The sequence below is a fragment of the Lissotriton helveticus genome, chromosome 2_1, assembly GCF_964261635.1.
Source record: "Lissotriton helveticus chromosome 2_1, aLisHel1.1, whole genome shotgun sequence".
Lineage (NCBI taxonomy): Eukaryota > Metazoa > Chordata > Amphibia > Caudata > Salamandridae > Lissotriton > Lissotriton helveticus.
Genome location: NC_136059.1, coordinates 1,364,684,697 through 1,364,704,125, shown reverse-complemented (window position 1 = coordinate 1,364,704,125; position 19,429 = coordinate 1,364,684,697). Strand labels below are relative to the sequence as shown.

Genomic DNA, 19,429 nt, shown 5'->3' with positions numbered 1-19,429 from the left:
GTCTGTTTTTCCCCTGGGCTCGGATATTCCGGAGGCGTCCCCGCTCGAAGATCGGATACTAGATGGGCATGTCCCTGATAGCACGATCTCACTCATATATAAAAAGTTGATCAATGCCAGAGCTGACCTACTGAGTACCCTTCGAGAGGTATGGACTAGTGATGGTCTGGAACTCGATGACGAGGACTGGCAGGCTGCGATCTCTTCCCCGAAGGAAGTGGCTATCCCGGCGCGCCTCCGGTTTGTCCAGCTCAAAATACTTCATAGGGTCTACGTGACTGGTCCCCGTCTGGTGCGCATGGGATTCTCTGTGGATGGACTGTGCAGGCGTGGTTGTGGTTTGGTGGGTACGTTTCTCCATATCATTTGGGAATGTCCTGCTGTGATGCGCTATTGGACTCACGTGCACGAGGTTATGAGTGAGGTCACGGAGGTGCAATCGATGCCTGAGGCGCGGAGGTGTCTGTTGAATGTCTGGGAGCCGAATGATTATGACCTGGCGCAGCTTCGATGGGTGACCTTGGGTAATATGATTGCTAAGAGAGACATTGCTCAGCTTTGGGGTGCCCAGAAGCCACCGACAGTTCTGGTGTGGCAACAAAACATGGACTAGTGCATGTTTAGGGAAAAGACAGTGTATGTTTCCCGTGGCACACCCCGCAAATGGGGGAAAATCTGGAATCAATGGAACGCATACCGAGGTGATATATGTACTCCCCCCATTCAGCATTGGACACTGACCTGTCATCCTCCCAACCTGATGTTTCCTCCACGGGACTCTAGATATTTTGTTTCTTCCTGGTCTCCTCCCCCCTCCCCAATCTCATCACATACTTCTGACATCTGATTGGAATGTGTAGCCCCCCCCAGCGCCGAAATGACACAGATGTAATGTACTGCCTTGTTTTTTGTTTTCTTCTTTATGTTTTTTGTTATTTGTATTCAATAAAAAGATTTTAAAAAAAAAAAGAGAGTGCATACATTTGTGTTTGCTGCAGGGGAATGCTTATGGTAATAGCTGGGAAATCAATACCGCACCTCACCGTAAAACAAGCCCATAAACTGCTAAAAACCCTCCCACTCCCTGATCTGTCAGAACAGTCCACTGTGAACTTCCTGAATGCCCTATCAGGCGAGTCTGACTCTGGGCACTGGAAATTCAAATTTACTAATTCTAACTTCCGACGTGGGGAATGTGCAACTTTCCCCAAAATAGTCCTGGCCGCATATTTACTATTTTAACTCCAGTCCTAGACCTGGAATATTGAGGGGAAAGTTAAGAATTACCCACGTTTTTAAAGAAAGAGTTAAAAGGTGGTAAACGTGTATTTGTCGGAACACTAGTGGCACATTAGGCGCTACGTAGCTGTTTAAGCTATTCTCAAAGTGTGTTCTGGGACTTGTAGTGTTACTTTTAAAACTGCAACTAGTTGCTCAAAAATCAGCATGAAAGGTGCCGGTGCCACACGTACCACGCGTGGGTCCTCATTGCAGTTATTTTGTTTATCTTCAGTCCTTCCCTCGCAGTTATAAATAGAGAGAATCTGAACGCGGCAGTGCCAGAATGTAACAACAAACTGGTCTGGATAAACCACTCACACGTGACGTGCGCAGATTAAAAATCAGGGTTTTGCACTTGCCAAAAAGTTCCTTCCAGCTCTTGCAAGCCGTGATTTTTTTTATTTATTTAAACCATTAGTCAGTGCTCGATAGAGTTGCTGGATTTCTCCCCACCCACTTACTGAAGTTACCAGCCACGAGTCATTATCTGGGAGGGGTGATGGGGGTGTGTCAGGGAAGGAGGAACTCGACGCTCCTGCGACTTTGTTTTCTCCCCTAGAGTCAAAGATCAGGGAAAGAAAGCTCGCTGCGCGTTGGATGCATGCGAGCCGTCGGTGGAGGCGGCGGGGCGTAGGGGCGTCGGGTTCTGGAGGTGCGGGGCCGACCTGTGAGAGCGCGAACCATGGAGACCTTCGTGGCTGTGATCCTGCACGCGCTGTCGGTGTGGGTGGCAGTGATGTTAGTTCTCATAATGGTGCCCTCCATGTTTGGCTTCTCGCTGGGGATCTCGGAACTGTACATTAAGATTTTGGTGAAAACCTTGGAGGTGAGTGACTTTGCCTTTTTCCTTTCAATGCGAAAGTGCGCATTGCCAAACAGGAGCACAGCTGCTGCGAAAACACGACCCAGAGCAGAGTACCCGCTTGCTTTCCGCGTGTGTCTGTTTACAGTTGCAATGCAAGCTCACTCAGCACTTTCCAGAGGCACTGTATCTAGACCTAAAAATGTTTGACTTTGCTGTATTCTTTTTGGGGTTTGTCACTCATAAAAGGATGTGTCACTCGGTGAATTTGAAGACCGCGAGCTGAAACCTGCCTGTCCTTATCGCTCGACCTGCAAGAAAGAGTCTTTGAATATTATATCCGGAATTAAAGGGCAAGTTGGACGACGTCTGCCAAGTCTACATTTCTGTCTTGTATGGGAGACTCGTACTGCGTTTGTAGAATGTTTTCATAACAGAGTGTAGAGACAAAATACTTTACTGTATTTTCGAGCCAACGCCTTTAAAATAAACATTATGTAAAATAGGTCAGTCCCTTGTCCTACAGAATCTAAAACCAGGCGAGAATGACCAAACAAAATTATTTAACGTAAAAGGGAGCTCTCAGCGAAGAGTAGTTGCTACAGGAATGCCATGTTGGTTCTTTATTGGATGTGACAAGACAAACGGTTGTTTTGCTAATCCGGTATTATTTTTAAGGGTGTAAATTGAGGTTATAGTTAGTAAATTTAAGACCGTTAACCCCACCCCCGTAATTATTTTTTTGTTAAAAAATGTAAAACATCAGTGTTCATGTTTAAACCCAGGCTCTGCAGTATGGATTTCATTCTCTATAAAATAATTTCCATAACATTTAAAAAATATTCATCTCGTTTGCTAATAGCACCGCAAATTTGAGGCAAACTCTTCATTGAATGGCACGCTTCATTTTGTAGAAATTGAAACTATTCCCCAATCTAATTCAGATAGATACCTTGCTAAGGTTGCTTTCATAATAGTAGCTTCACTAGTCTGCAGTGGTTTCCCTGAATTGAACCCCTTGTTTCTTCACCTATATCCTTTAACTTGTGAGTGGTGTAGCGTCTTCCCCAGCTAGGATAGATCGGTAGACATATACAAGTAAATCTCTACAATCCATCTTTTTGGTGCTTTAATTGTGCAACCTGATCTTGTTCTCAGAATCTGGGAACTGTCATCACTAATGTCGAGGATCTGTGTCAGCGGTGTAGAGGTAACAGCAGGCACCGATGGTTCAGACCCAGTCTCTCCTTCCAGTTAGATCTGATGAACAATTAGTTAAAGGCCTAAAGTGAGAAGAGTCTCTGGTAACAGGCTTCCCAGGGCGCTGGGCACCCACCATGTGTCCCTTGATACACAACTTGAAAAGGTTCCGTTCTGTATCCAATGCAGCATCAGATTTTCTTCTCCGCATCTGTCATACAAGCACTCAATCTCCTTTCTGATAATGTTCTTTGCATGTCATCTTTGGTCAGCATATGTTTTCATTTTTTGTTGCTTTCTCATCTCTTTCTCTGATTGGTCCCTTGAGGCAATTTGGTCTTCATTGCTCTCCCACACATCAATATCGCAGGACTTTCAACTGTGGTCAAGTGAGGTGTCGAACGATAAGCTCTGAAGGTAGAATTCAACACCGTTTTCTAATGGAGCTTCTCAAGACTAGCAGGCTGCACAACTTTCTTTAGTGTACTCCTAAACCGTTCAACAAGTCCTTTTGGCCTACAGCCACAAAGGTGAGCTCTTCAGATGTTTTATTTTCAAATGCTCCAAGAAATCTTTAAATTCTCGACTATTAAAAGACGGGCCATTGTCAGACTTCACTATGGTTGGAACACCCCATGTCACAAAGATGCCATCTAGTCTTTCAATGACTCTTTCCTGTGTAGAAGATGAAAGATCTTCAATTATTGGAAGCAGGTGATTTCCATTGTCGAGTGGACTGAAAAAGTCAATGGCTATTCTCTCTCATGCCTGCTTTGGGAGTTCTGACATTCTCAAGGTGTGGTGAGTAGGTTTTGTAGCGAGGCAGTTGCATAGATGACAGGCCTTTAATTCCCTTTTAACCCCGTCATCAAGATAAGGAAACCAAACACAGCCTTGAAGAGCTTGTTTTGTGGCAGCGATTCCACAAGGTCCTTAATGGGCCACTTCAATTATTTTCTGTCACAGACTTTCCAGAATCGGGATTCTCAACCCTTGTAGGAATACTCCTTCCGGAGTTATAGATAGTTTATCCTTAACATTTTTATAATTTTGATATTCACCATCATTAGTGAGTGGTCAAATGTGTTGGTTTGATGACTAATGTGTAATTATATCCTTCAACTTTAACATGTCCCTGTCATTACGTGAGGCAGTGATAATCTGGGATAATGAAATAGAAGCTGGTGTGTTTGATTTTACAATGACATTGATCTAGGCCTCAACCGCTTAGGAGGGAGTAGTGTGACCTTGTATAGATACTCTGGGACTCAGCAGGGTTCTAATCTTTTCCTGGATGATGCAAAATTGTGTAATTATTCTCTTATAACTGTAGTCCCCATCTTTCAATGCAAGGAGATATTCTGGCCTTTGGATTGCCAAATATAGTCAGGGAAGCTTGATGATCCTTTACTAGCGTAAAAGGCTTTCCGTACAGCAAGACATGGATATGTTCACAAGTCCATGCCACCGCTTGGCTTTCTTTTTCAGGCTGTGAGTAAGCGTGTTCTGTTTGAGACAAACGTCTACTTGCATATGCTACAAAATGCCTTCAAGTATTTGAGTGTCTGCTGTGCAAGGAAATTGCCTAACCCAACTGTTCTAGCGTTAACAACCACCTCTGTGTGAAGCTTAGGATTGAAGTACGCCATTTCCTTAGCATTCTTAATGGATTATTTAATTCTTTTCCTGCTTTTCTCACATTCATGTGACCAGTGAAATGAAGCATTCTTTTTCGTCAAGTCTCTCAGCGGAGCTCTTCAGTGGCTGTCTTGTAGGTATCTGGAACAGCAACTGGCCATGGCAAGAAATGGCCGCACCATAGAAACATCTTGTGGTCCATCAGCATTTGATAGCGCTTGTACTTTAGCAGGATTTGGTGTCCTACCTCCATCAGAAAAGATATGGCTTAAGAATTTTAACTTTGTCTTTTGGAACTCGCAATTGTCTGTATTCAAAATCAAACCTTCTTCAGCAAGCAAAAGACATAGGAGCTTCATCATTTTCTTTTTGTGTGACTTTGAAAACCAATATGTCATTGCTGTAATTTAACACATTCATGACAGGCTGTATGATACATCGAATGACATCTTGAAACAATTCAGCAGCGGATGGCACACCAAAACGTAGTCTTTTGTATCGAAGCAGAAAAGGTTGTAATGTACCTGCAATTTTCATCAAATCTAATTGATGATAACCTTATTTAAATCAAGGTTAGAGAAGACCTTTGCACCATTTAATAGCGTTATCATGTCAGCAATATGTGGACCAGGCGATCGTTCTAGTTCGATTGCCTTGTTTGACTGATGCTTGTCAACGTACAAGCATACAGCTCCTTCACTGTCCTTTTTAGGCACTACCACTATGGGAGAAAACCATGGTGTAGGACCAGTTGAACGCTCAATAATGTCATGCTTAAGTAATGCTTCAAGTTCTTTTTCAACAGCTTCTTGCAAATGAAAAGCAATTCCTCTATTGTCTCTGAGCAACAGGATATGCAACTTCACTTTCATATTGTTAAGTTTTCCCAAACCCTGAAGTAACAAAGGGAACTGACTTCTATTTTGTGGTGAACATTCATGTTGTAATTCACAGAAACCAGTCCCATATCAAAGGCTGTGCTGAAACTGAGTACACAGGCATTTGACGCTGTGCCTGGAAACACCTGGATGGCTGCTTGTAGCATTGTTTTCTTGTGTTTCATTATCGCTACAATGAAATTTGACTTTTTAAGGGCGTTGATGCAGCCCAAGTATATACTTTGGTTTTCAATGGCTTAAGTTGTGGCAATCGAGATAGTTCATTATATTTCTCATCAGACATTGTTTATTGATGCACCACTGTCAATATTGAAAGGTATCTAACAACCATTTACTTTCAGTGTAATCTTCAGACAATGTTTGAATTGCTTTGGCATGTTGCCCTTTCTTTGACTGACATTTTTCTTCACATGCTATCAAACCAACATGCACATACTTTCTGAGGTAAGCATCGACATGGCACAATCATTTCCATCACTTTCACTTGATACTGATACAGAAGAACTGTTTGATGATGATTTAGATGACCAACTTCGTTCAGTGTTGATATGTCTCAACTGATGGCCCTGTGGTTGTGCATCGAAAGTTGGCTCTGGAACATTCTGGTGGATGAGACACAGTTATGTTTTCCTTCGCTTTGCAAACCATCTCAAAATGGTTCTCCTTCCCACAACCTTTACATATTTTTCAAAGAGTGGGACATTTACTTTCGTGTGACTTTGGCCAGTAGGTCGTGATTTAGGGCAAGGGATACCTATTCTTGACAGTGATGTCATTTAACAAACTGTAGTCTAGACATGTTCGTAATTTTTGCCCCCTTTCTTTGGCTTTAAAAAGAGGGGTGATTAGACGGGTGACTTTGAATGACGAATAAAACCATTTGCCAGATACTCATCCAAGTATTGGCGCAGATATTGGTTTTCCTTATCTGTAAGCGCATGGATGTGACGGCATGGAAATTTTGCTCCCGGTACAAAGTTTATCCGAGAATCAAACTCCCTGTGAGAGGGTAGTGTGTTGGCTTTTTTATTATCGAACACATCTGCCAAGTCTGCATAGGTGGCTGGTAACCCTTGCATCACAGAAATACTCAGCGTCGGTTGTGCCATATCTTGGGCTTCGATCATCTGTGTTTGATATGTGGCAGCATAACAATGCTGCTCACAAAACTCTGAGTTTAAGGTCACACGGGTACGCCAGTTGATCTGCGGATTATGTTTCACCAGCTAAGGGATGCCGAAAATCATACAGATCTGTGGCGCATCAATAAAATCAAAATAAATCTTTTCTCTATGGGTATTGTTGCAAGTCATAAATAATGTCTGTGTGAGTTGAGATAGGTCAGAAAGTGCAGTCTACGGCCCTTACCTCCTCAGGACTGTGACACCCAAGGCTGCTGTATTCTGAGTATCAATACCATTTTCTGTGGCCCCAGATTTAAGTAGAGCCTCATTCTTCCACATATGCCCAGAAGAGGAATGCAACAGAACGGAAATCCTTAAGTGATGATATACCTGGCAAGGGTGGGATAACTAGGTCATATACCAAGACACTAAGTTTTCCGACAATTCTCTAGCCTGTGGGATAGCTATAGTTGAAACTCTAGCTGATGTTCTAGGTTTTTGAGGGCATGAGGGGCACTCTTTTACCAAGTGCCCTGCCTTGCCACAGTCAAGGCAATGATTATTTTTTTCTACGTTTATCTTTCTCTTCTTTGGTCAATGGCCCTTTAATGGAGCCAATTTGCATTGGTTCAGTGGTATCACTGAAGGTCTTTTTCTGCTTCTGTTTCTGCCTTGAAACACAATCACCTTATGATCAGTGTGCTTCCCCTTCTCCACCTTGCGCTCCGAAAGCTGGTGGTTAAGTTTGATCACAAGGTCAATAAATTCAATACAATCATCACGTGGTTCCAAAATCGGGGAAAGCAAATCTTTTATTTCGTCCTTAAGGCCTCTGTAGAAGAGAGCAACTCTCTTCCTTCTGGCTTATCTGCTTCTATGACTAGTAGGTTAAAGGTAGTAATGCAATGCTAAAGGTCTGACTTACCCTGCTTGAGGTTCAGCAGGCCATTTTCAGGCGCTAGCAGGAACGCATGTATGGCAAAGAACTTTTTCATGGCCTCTTTCAATCATCTGAAATGATACAACAGAGGGTCATCACTTTCCACCAACGGGATAGACCATTACGCAGCATCAGCACCCAAGTATTAGAGGACGAATGCTGCCGTAGTAGCGTCATCAGAGAAATCAGTTGGTCGGGCCATAAAGTGCAGATGACACTGATTCATGAAGATGCCACACTTCTGACTATCTCCATGGGAGCATTCAGATGGAGCTAAAGGGACTGGCATTGGGGTTACCACCTGGGTATGTGTAGGAGGTGGGGTACCTGCACTGGCAGACTCCGAAGGCCCCCCACTACATGGGGAAAGGCAAGATCTTGCAAAACAGGTTTTGGTGGCCTATCTCTTTTTGCTAACTGATCACGGATAGAAGATGTCTCCTGTATCCTCTAGTGTAATCTGAGCCTTGGGCTTCATGTTTTGTCAAGGTACAGTGGTACACTCTTACCTGTCACTGTGCACCATTACTTTGTAGAAATGATATGCACCCACCTCATAGTACCTTACCTGTTGTCTGAATGTACTGGAAATCACAGAATTACTGATAAAGCGCAGGGAAGAGGGTCTTCCAGGATGTCGTCCATCTGGTTTGAGTTCCTGTTGTCGACCTTAAGGTAAAGGAAGAGGGAATTACTAGTCTTCACCCAGTGTGATGTTAGGCTACCTTCCACCCACAATTCAGTGTGTCTGATTGCTTAGATTCCTTTTAAAGAACCTGCAATCGACTGGAAAGCTGCTTTAACAATGTGGCGTGTTGCTGGCTTTCTGTCCGGGTGATGTGACACAGGCGGCTACTGTAACAAAAATACAACAGATTCAAACCACTTTTTGAAACTTTGTACGTAAGTGGAAATTTGTCTAGCCTCAGGTCTTTTTTGTGTTTTAAAACATATTTTGTTTGTCAAAAAGCACATAAAGGGCAGAGCTCTGTAACCCAGAGATTTCCGTAGCATCAATCTACATAATTGTGACTTTGACAGTTTTCTCACATGCATAGGAGAAATTAAAGGGCATTGCAGTAGAACCAAAACAAAAAAAGGTAAACACCCCCCACACCCCACCGTCATCGCACTGTCAACCACTCAAGAGCAACATATAAAAAGCCATAAGCCAACGCTCACCATAGGATGTTTCCAAGAAGCTTCCACCCCCCCACGTGTGTACAAGGGACACCTCGTAGGAGAGGGGAGAAATTACAGCCGGTCTGGACATTGGTTAGGGGCAGGTTCCCGTTCCAGGCCCCGATAATCCGCCCAGCGCTTCCAAATTTTGTGATGTTTACGAGGACACCCCCTCGCCACAAAAATGGGAGCCTCTAACCCCATATAAAAGTCCAGGCCATTCTTCCATGAAGAGGCCCCGATAATCCGCCCAGCGCTTCCAAATTTTGTGATGTTTACGAGGACACCCCCTCGCCACAAAAATGGGAGCCTCTAACCCCATATAAAAGTCCAGGCCATTCTTCCATGAAGAGACGGAGGGCACCACTGTTGCCTTAAAGGCCCTGGAAATGTCTTGTTTGGCCAGGGTAAAGCCTAAGAGTATAAGATGGCGTTTATAAACGTTGCCCCCTATACCGTCCATGGCATGCAGGAAAACCAACTTGGACGAACAAGGAAAATGCCAACATAGAACTTCCGAAAGGCAGGACATAACCCCTCTCCAGAAACGCGCCAATGCGTAACAGTCCCACACGGTATGAAGCAGGGTGCCCTCCTCATGCGCGCAGCGAAGACACACCAGGGAAGCCACCAAGCCCCCCCTGTACAACCTGACCCTGGTATATTACACCCTATGGAGGTATTTAAACTGGATGAGCCGAAGGCTCATTGCGATGGCTGCCCCTCGCAGGGAGGCCAGGGCCTCCGTCCCATCTTCCTCCTCAATCGAGCCCAAATCACCCTCCCAAGCCTCCCGGAGATGCTGCAGGGATGGGGATCTATGTGTGACCAGGGACTGGTCGATTTTGGAGATCATTATGATCCTGCAGATCTCCCATGAACACTTTCGCTTCCACCGGACTGAACTCAGCCAGTGCCTCTAGTCCCACCAAGCTAGGAGAAATAGCATATCGAAATTGCAGATATTTAAAGAGTTGAGTTTGTGGCATTTGAAAATCTTTTTGCAAGTCTTGAAACGATTTAAAAACTGGTCCCCGAGGAGCCAAGCTCGCGTCCGAGATGGCCGCGTTTTAGCTCGGCTCCGTTCGCCTGCCTGTTTTTATCGTCTATCCTGCTGTTATCCTGCCCCGGGAAGTCCTCTTTGCTGTGCTGTAGCGCTAAGACACCTTGCAGGCACTCACCTTTTGCTCCGGTGGTCCCTGGGTGCCGTGGATCCTGCTCGGCGCTCCCGCTCGCTTCGGGGCCTCCGGAGCGGGCTGGCCTGGATCTTCTCGGCGGCGCCCGGACGGGGCGGAGCGCGATGATCGGCCCTTGATGGCGCAGTGGACGTGGTCGTAGAGGCCGTTGTGCGTAGAGGCCGGCTGTGGCTTGCTGGCCGGCTCCGGTGGGCCGGTGGCCTTGGGTGGAGGCGCTGCCTTCCGTTGACGGGGCTGACAGTACATTCGGCTTGCTCCCCCTTTGTTCTCCGGTCCGGCCATTTTGATTTCCTCCGCCCGGACTCGGAGAACGGGACCGGCGGCACTGGGGAGCCGGCGATCCCCCATCTTCTGGTGGCCCCCCTTCCTGCCCTGGAGTGCCCTGCTGCCGGTCGGCTGGTCTTCATTTGCCTCGCTGCTGCCCGGACGGGGGTTGACGGCCGCCGCGGCCCCGCCGGGCTTCCAAGATGGCGGCCGACCCTGAATGTATCAGCCGGGCCTGGACGAGCGCTGGAGGCCCGCCGCGTGGCCCGGGTGCCGGATACTGTAAAGGTTTTCCTACACTTGAGGACATCCTGGACGCCCTACGCTCCTGGCGAGCTTCTCTGGCCGCACCCGTTGTCACCCTGGAGGTGGATCCTCTCTTCGGGCCGTTCGGGCCCCCTAAACTGGGTGCGGCCTCGCCGTTGCAGGGTGCGGCTGGAACTATCCTGGGAAGCGTGGGCCCGGTGACTGCCGCGTATGTGAATGTGCGGTGTTCCGTTGCCCTTCATTGTCCTGTGCTGTCTCCTCCGCCGCTGGTCCGGGGGCCGGATCCCATCTGGACTGGACTCGATGACTCTTTCTGCCTCTTCTCGCCTCGACTGACCGGCCTTGGCTCCTGTGCCGGCCCAGCTGGGTCGGCCTTTCTCGAACTGTCCCTGAAAGTGTGCCTGCATTGTGAGCGATGTTCTCTGACTTCTCTGGATCATCCGGGTTTTACTCCACGTGTCTAATCTGGACTGCCGTTTGATCTCCCTGTTCTTTGCCTTCTGTTCTTCGCGGTCTGGTTCTTAGTGAATCGGACGGATACAACTTTGGACAAACAAGGACAGGGCTGAGACGAACTTGCCTCTGTGTGCGGTAGTCTTGTACTGGTTGGATGATCGGCATGTAACGGTATGACTATGTGTGAATTTGTGGTGCTCCTGGAGTGTATCCTGATACTTTTTGACTTCCCGAGGGCTCTGCCTTTTTTCTCAGGCGGGTGGGTGGGTGCAGATAATTCTGTTCCTTGGCCCTCTCCCGTGCGTTTTCTTCCCTTTTCCCCTCCCCCCCCCCTTTTTTTTTGTCTTTGTCTCCGTCTTGCCTTTGCTCTTCTATATTTCGGGTTCTAATTAGGGCGACAGGCACGCTGCTGGGGGGTAGGCCATAGCCTTCTGCAGGGGTGCAGGGTGGGCTTGCGGGGTGGGTGGGGGGGTCTGTCACTTTGGGGGGTCTTTTTCCCCCCTTTTTTCTCCCCTTTTTTGTTCTATGGCTCTTACGTATTCTCTTTTTCGGGACTCCTTCTCGTCATGTGTCCCCCTGGGGTGTTTCTGATGCACTGACCTTCCGGTCTTATTGTGATTATGGCTCACTGCGTGTTCTGTCACCGAGTTTTAATGGATGCCGTGTACCGGTTTATGTTTTCATGCTTCGTCGCCGGGGGGCGCGTGATTGAGGAGGAGTCCCTTCCCTTTCCTTTTTCTTCCTTCCCCTCCCTCTTTCGTGGGGGATTTCCTTCCTTTTTTTGGGGTGTGTACCGTATTGTTTTATACGATGGGATCTTTTTTACATCTGTTTATTAAGTCGAGTTGTAGCTGTGGTGGGTGGGCGCTGAACGGCGAGCGCCATTGCCTCTCCTTGTGGTACTTCTGTTGGGATTGTATTTACCGATATGTTTAGTTCTTGTTGGATTTATCCTGTAATTTCCATGATCGCCGGATCGCGGCTCACCACGGCCCCTCCCTTTTTGTTTGACTCACTGCCCGTCATGATCCTGTGCTCCCCGTTCCCATAAAAAAAGAAAATCAACCTTCACATATCCTGTCCATGCTGATTGCTCTATGGCTTTTGGTATATCTCCTGTGTTCTTGTCGTCATATCCTGTGGACACTTTTGTACTGCTAATTTTGCTTTTGCTATGTGGTGGCCGGCCCGCTGGGTTGTAGGCCCGTATTTGTGAGCACTTTTTGTACAATAAAGGTTTAAAAAAAAAAAAAAAAAATAACTGGTCCCCGCATAACAGCCCCAAAGTAGAAATCCCGATTGCGTCCCAATCTCGGAATCCAGGCAGAACCGCCAGCAGTTGCAGGCGGCCATTGTGCCATAAAGGGGTCTCCCGTGTCAACCTGTTCCACCAGCCCATCCTCCGTAAAGCCTGCCTCCAGATCTGAAAGACCAGTTGTGTGGCTGCCGGCAAGGAGCTCCGCAGGGGCACGGAGTACAGGATCGTATGTAACGAGTGGTCTCCCATACACCGCCGCTCGACAGCGTACGCTGGATCCAACCTATCCCCGTACCACCATTCATTGAGAACCAAAAGGTGCGAGGCCATATAGTACGAAAGAATATCGGCTGTCGCCAGCCCCCCACAACATGTGGACTGGAAACAGGTACGTAGGGCCACCCTAGCCGCCCGCCATCTCACAGAAACTGACCCAAGGCCAAATTAACCTGACAGAACCATCTAGGAAATAGGATATGACTGGTTTGCAGCTGGTATATTAGGCGCAGAAGGGAGACCATCTTGAAAATGGCAGAGCGGCCATTGATAGACAAGGGCATGTGGAACCAAGCCCTGATATCCTCGCGTGCCCTATCCCACAATGGCACCAAGTTTCTGACCCATGAGGTAGTCTGCGAATCTGATAGGAACACACCCAGGTATTTCATCCCCCGTGCGCCACCTGTACTGCAGAGGCCCATGCGCCAAGATCACTGCCCTCGCCCAGGACCCAAAGGGCAGACTTCCGCGGGTTCATATAGAGGTCAGAGGTTTCCCCGAAAACCTGCATGATGTGCAACAGCCGCGGGCCCGTCCTGTCAAAAGTTGGTAAGGAAAAACACATTGTCAGCGTATAGGGCTATATGATCAGACAGTCCGTCTGACCATTCTAGGCCGGTCACCTAAGCGTCAATTCTCACCCAGGCAGCCAGGGGCTCCATGGCCAGGGCAAACAAATAGGGAGGCAGTGGGCACCCTTGTCTGGTGCCCCGACCAATGGCGAAAACCGATGAGACAGAGCCCGCTACGCGCACAGATGCCGTTAGGTCGGTATATAGCAGAGTATGATCAGACAGGAAACGAGGCCCTATATTCAGTCTACGCAGAAGCGCAAATAAATATTTCCATCTCAAGGAATCAAATGCACAGTCCATATCTGCAAGCAGAAGCGCTGCACGCTCCCTCAAGCCCCTGACTGTCGCAATAGGTACATGCGCCTGACGGATATTATGGCGGGTCGCCCAAATTGGCATGAACCTGGCCTGGTCAGAATGAACTAGGGAGGCGGTTGGCCAACACCTTAGCCAGGACCTTAGCTTCAGCATTGAGGAGGGAGATAGGGCGATAGGATGCATGGTGCTCGGGAGGTCTTCCGGGCTTGTGAAACACTACCACTTCTGCATGCCTCCAGTCGCTGGGCAGGCAACCCTGCTCTCTAGCTTCCTCCACACCTTATAACTGCAGGAAATACCGCTTGAAAAATTTGTTTGGGAAACCGTTTGGACCCGGGGCCCTCCTGGGATGCAATCCCCAAGGGCGGCACCTAACTTGTCTTCCGCAAGTGTGCCCTGAAGAAAGAGGTACCTGCCTTGTGTGTTACTCCATGTCCTAATATGTGTATAGGGGATCCGGTGATGTATCAGGACTATGACTTCCCGAGACCCTCGTACAAACCCAGAGTAGAACACATGTATGTAACCAAAGCTTTGAAAGCATAGCTCCTTTGTCCCCATGAGGTGTGTCTCCTGCAACATTAAGATATCCTCGCTGGCGCGCTTGGCTTGTTTAAGGATTGCTCCACTCTTAACCTTGTCAAACGCTCCTCTAACATTCTAGCTCAGTATCCGCAGGGACGCAGTAGGAACCCCGATCTACCCAGTATGGCAGCCATTTAGGGGCTTCGTGAATATGGAAGACACCGATGACACCGGAAAGGGAGGGCAGCATGGCCTGACATGAGATGGAACAGTGCGATTTAAAAAACAACTCCCCAGAACAACTCAATTGGTCCCCCCCACCCTATGCCTCAAAAAGTATCTGTTGCGGCAGGCAGAGCGAGCTGACCCCAACACAAGGTCCCACCCCTCACCGGCCAATGGATCCCCCCCTTACAACCCATTGTCCACTGGCCCTATCTTTGTCCGTAAATGTACATCAGAGATATTCGCCGTCTTCAGCCTCCTCCGGCCAATACGATATACCGGAGGTCCTTAATCGATTGGTGCGAATATCAATCAGTCATCCAGTGGAGTCTGTCGCGAGGCAGACCCCTCAAGAGACAAGGCCTCGCCACATTTGGATCACCGTCTAGACCTGGAGCCCCTGGAACCTCTCCCCTTGACCGTAGGCAAATTCCGAGCCACCCCACTCAATGAGTCCCCCCTGGGCCGGTAAATTTGTCTATCATACTCTGCTTGGCTGAGACCTCCCCACCCCCGCCCCCCTCCCTGGTTTTATCTCTCGTCATGGCTGGCCGAATGATCCCCTACAGCACAGGTGACGGTCCGTCAGGCATCAGCGAACCTGCACTCCGAAGGTGTGGTCAGTATAGACGTTGCACAGGTAGCAACGGTGCCGGGCTACGGCCCACATGGCCCGATCTGGCCGCCGAGACTGTAATGTCCTCTTTTCCCCCACAGGATACACTGAGACAGGTAGGTGTTTGCTACTTATTTATTTCAATACAAATTGTTATTCCTGAGCTAAGGGCGCCGAGCGTCTAACTGCGCCGAGCTCCGGTCGCCAACTGCCGCTCTAGCCTTCGCGCCTTTCCTTTCCACACCTTCTGCGCATGCGCCGACTCTCCGCTCTAGTCTAGCGCGTGCCGCGTCATCGCGTATGCGCGCGTAGACTAGAGCGCATACCACATATCTCCCTCCTTTAATGAACCAAGGATAAGGCGGTCCCCCCCACAAAGATTAAGTGTCCTCCAACTGTGAAAGTGTCTTGGTGGGGCACCCGTAGGGGGCAGAAACTGGCTAGTGTCCTTCCACCTCAAAGTCTTTATAACGAGAGGGCATGATAACTGCCCTTCCGCTGCGGGTGTGTCTTACCGGCATGTTCTCTCCCACTTCTGTCTCTCCTCGGGACACCCCAGCTTCTCTCGCGTCTGCTCTCACTTCTGCATTCGCCTGTACATCACCACCGTCAGAGATCCTGGCTCCCCGGACTTCCACTTCACTGTCCTCCCTTGCACTTACTACGGGGTTGTCTGTGCCGTGCTCCGAGGGGGCTCTGGCCTCCTGGTGATTCATGGAACTCTCTTCCTCCTCGAGCTTGGGCCAGACTAATATTTTGTTGACTCTGGCCATGCGGTCTTGCGACCAGACCTTCCCGTCACTGAGGAGAGCTGCCCTACCACGTACCTCCTTAACTTGTAGTGGCTGGCTAAATTTACTTTCGCCTTTCTTTTGCAGAGTGGGGAGTTTGATCCTAACCCACTCCCCTTTTTCCAAGCCCGTGTCCTTTGTGCTGCGTCGCTTGTCATAGTGGGCTGCATAGACCTTCTGGGCCTTCTCCAGATTGTGTTGCACCACCGCTGGGGACCACTTGCTGGTGATGGTCTTCTCCCTCCATACTACATTGTCCCGGGTGAAGGGAAAGCGTCCCCTAAGTACTTGAAACGGACTATACCCCACCACCGAGGGCGTTATCCGGTAGGCCCACAGCATGTTCATCACTTCCAACTCCCAGTCTTTCCCTTGTGATATGGCTGCCTGAATGGAGCCCATGAGCACCCTGTTAAACCTCTCAACCTGGCCGTTGCAAGCTGGATGGTACACAGCCGTGTGCTTCACTTCGATCCCATTTCTCTTCATGTATCTCCTCCATTTGTCCGACACAAATTGCGGTCCATTGTCACTGAGAATGGATTTGGGTATTCCCTCTCTGAGGAACACCGAGGTCAGGAACTTGAGGACCGTCTCCGTGTCCATCGACTCTTGTATGTCCACCTCCGGCCATTTGGAGTACTTGTCAATTATCACACATATGTACTTATTCACGCCTCTGCTGTCCAACACAGGCCCCAGAATGTCAATGGCCACCTCTTCCCACGGTCCTTGCGGCGTGTCGAACTTCCCCAGAGCAGGTCTGAGTGGGCGAAGCACCTTATCTGCTCCTTGGCACTGTTCACACTCCCTCACTTGTCTCTCAATGTGGGAATCCATTCCTGGCCACCAATACATCTGCTTGACCAGCGCTTTGGTTTTTACAATGCCCAAATGCCCCTCATGGAGCAATTTCAGCAGCCTGGGTATAAGTGTCACTGGGGGCACCACTTTCTCTCCCCTGTACAAGAATATCCCTGAGTCACTTAGGGACAGTTCTTCTCTTATTTCATAGAATCGTCGCACACCTTCCTTGAGCTTCTTCTTGTCCGGCCACCCCACGGTAAGGTGTTTCTTTACTTCCATCTTTTCCTCATCGAGCTCGTAAGCCGCCTGCCATTCCTGTGCACTGATTGACATTTCATGATCCTCCATGCTGGCAACCATTTCCTCCGTGTCCGTGTTCTCACCCGGCGCCTCCTCCATTGCGGCCGCCCGGCTGAGGTAATCGGCTACCTTGTTCTGTGTTCCTGGAAGATATTCTACATCATATGTATAGTCGAGCAACTTCAAGGTCATCTTCGCTATTCTCGGGGTGGCGGTGTCATGGCCCGATGATGTCAACACTTTGATGAGTGGCTTGTGATCCGTTTGAAGTCTGAATCTCGTGCCCCATATGAACTGGCGAAACTTACTCAACGCCCCCGTGACCGCCAGCATCTCCTTTTCAATTACGCTGTACCGTTGTTCCGTCGGGGACAGCGCCCGGGATGCAAAACTGATCGTTTCCCTGGCACCATCTTCTCTGTCTTGTGCCAAGACGGCCCCCAAGCCCTTGTCGCTTGCGTCTGTTGTCACCACAGTTTTGCCAGTGGGGACATATCCTTGCAAGGGGATGGCATGGCTGATACAGTCTTTGATGGACTCGAACTCAGATTGGGCTTCTGCGTCCCATTCGAATTTTGCATTGTTTCTGATTAGTTGTCTCATCCTGTATGTTCTGGTGGCAAAGTGTCTGACAAACCGGCTGTAATATTCGGCCATACCGAGGAATGACCTCACTTCCTCTTTGGTAGTTGGGGCCTTGGCGTCCTTTATTGCTTTCACATTTTGCTCCTTCGGTGATATGCCGTGCGACCCTATCTCGTGCCCCAGGTAGGTCACAGAGCGGGACCCTATTCTGCACTTGCTCCATTCCGCCGTCAATCCTTTGCCTTGCAGCACTCCCAGAACTCGATGTAGTTTCTTATCGTGCTCACTCCTGTCGGAGCCCATCACTAGGATGTCATCTTGGAAGTATTGCACTCCCGATATGTCCTTAAACAACCTGTGCATAAGCTTTTGGAACACAGCCGCAGCGGATGCTAGGCCGAACGGCATTCTCCTGAATTGGTAGCATCCAAAGGGCGTTATGAAGGCTGTGTACTTCCTACTCGACGGGTGCAGTTCTATCTGGTAATACGCAGACGTCAGGTCTATGGTGGAGAAGTGGGTGATGCCTTTTGTCTTAGCCAGCATCTCATCTATTCTAGGGAGCGGAAACCTCTCCACTATGAGGTTTTTGTTGAGCTCCCTTAGGTCCACGCAGAGTCTGACCTTGCCATTGGGCTTCTTGACCACGACCAGGGGTGATAGCCATTCCGCACTGTCCACCGGTTCAATGATGTCTTGCTCTTCTAGCTTCAGTAGTTCTTGGCGCACCGCCTCACTTGTGGACATTGGTATGTTCCGGACCTTATGCACCACTGGTACCGCTCCCTCCTTGAGGACCATCTTGTGCACAAATTTGTCCAGTTTGCCAACCGTGCCCCCGAAGACCTTGGGGTATGCTGCCTTCCAGTCTTCCTCCTTCGAGAGGGGCCATTCGGCCGTCAGCAATATCTGTTCCTTCCCCCCAGGATTGAGTATGATACCAAGGTCACCTGCATCTCTCCATCCCAGTACTGACGGGCCTTTTTCTGCTACATACAGGGTGCACGTGGCTGACCGTCCTCTGAACTCGAACTCCAGGTCCCTGCACCCCACCAGGGGGATGGTATTCTCGGTATACGAGATGGGTCTGATGTCCGGTGGCATTAGGTCAGGTCCTATGGCTGGCGCGAAGTCCTCTTCCCATATCGACCTTTGTACAATTGTCCAGGGGGACCCTGAATCCACGGCCACGTGCACTTTGACACCACCGATGAGCATGTCGGTGCGGGGCTTATCTCTTCTCTTCCCTGACACCTCCAGCACTTGATCCTCTATGCACAGGACCAGATCATCTTCGTCCAAGTCGTCTTCATCACTTACGTCGGCCGTGGCTGCCTCAATGCACTTAACAGTGGATTTCGTCCCTTTCTTCCGGCAGACCTTTTCAAAGTGGCCAGTCAACCCACAGAACGAGCACCTGGCGCGGAACGCGGGACACCGCCTGTCCTGGGCCGCGTGTGCTGCACTGCCGCATCTGTAGCATGCGAATTTTGCTCCCGGGCCGGAGCGAGCCGTCTGCTTCCCCGACCCTCTTGTCTCCTTCCTCTGGTCTCCGTAATTGCTTTTTGGTTTGCTTGATTGTGGTGCCTCATCAATCTTGTTGATCATCTGTCTCGGCCCACTTTCCCGTTTTGCCGCATCTGCGCCTCTCTTTGACATTTCCGCCTTTTTGACCATCGCCACCACTTCTTTCAGGGTTGTCTCGTTCATTGCCCATAGCTTGTCTTGAACCGACCTACTGGTGGTGTGCATTACAATTTGATCCTTGATGTATTCATCCTGCAGGTTCCCATACCTACATGTGATCGCTAGCCTGCGCAGGGCTGCCACATAATCATCAATGGACTCTCCCGCCTCCTGTTTCCGCTGTTGGAAGTTATAGCGGTCTATCGAGACGCAAA

The 19,429-nt window shown here is 49.0% G+C and overlaps 1 protein-coding gene across 1 annotated transcript in view; it reads left to right on the top strand.

Moving 5' to 3' along the window:
- Positions 1-1,763: 1,763 nt before the first annotated feature.
- Positions 1,764-19,429, top strand: part of GPAT3 (glycerol-3-phosphate acyltransferase 3) — a 487,853-nt gene continuing 470,187 nt past the window's right edge. Inside the window, exon 1 of the mRNA XM_078676298.1 lies at positions 1,764-2,107. Coding sequence (XP_078532424.1) covers positions 1,964-2,107 — 144 coding nt within the window. The 5' untranslated portion in view covers positions 1,764-1,963. The remainder of the gene's footprint in view (positions 2,108-19,429) is intronic.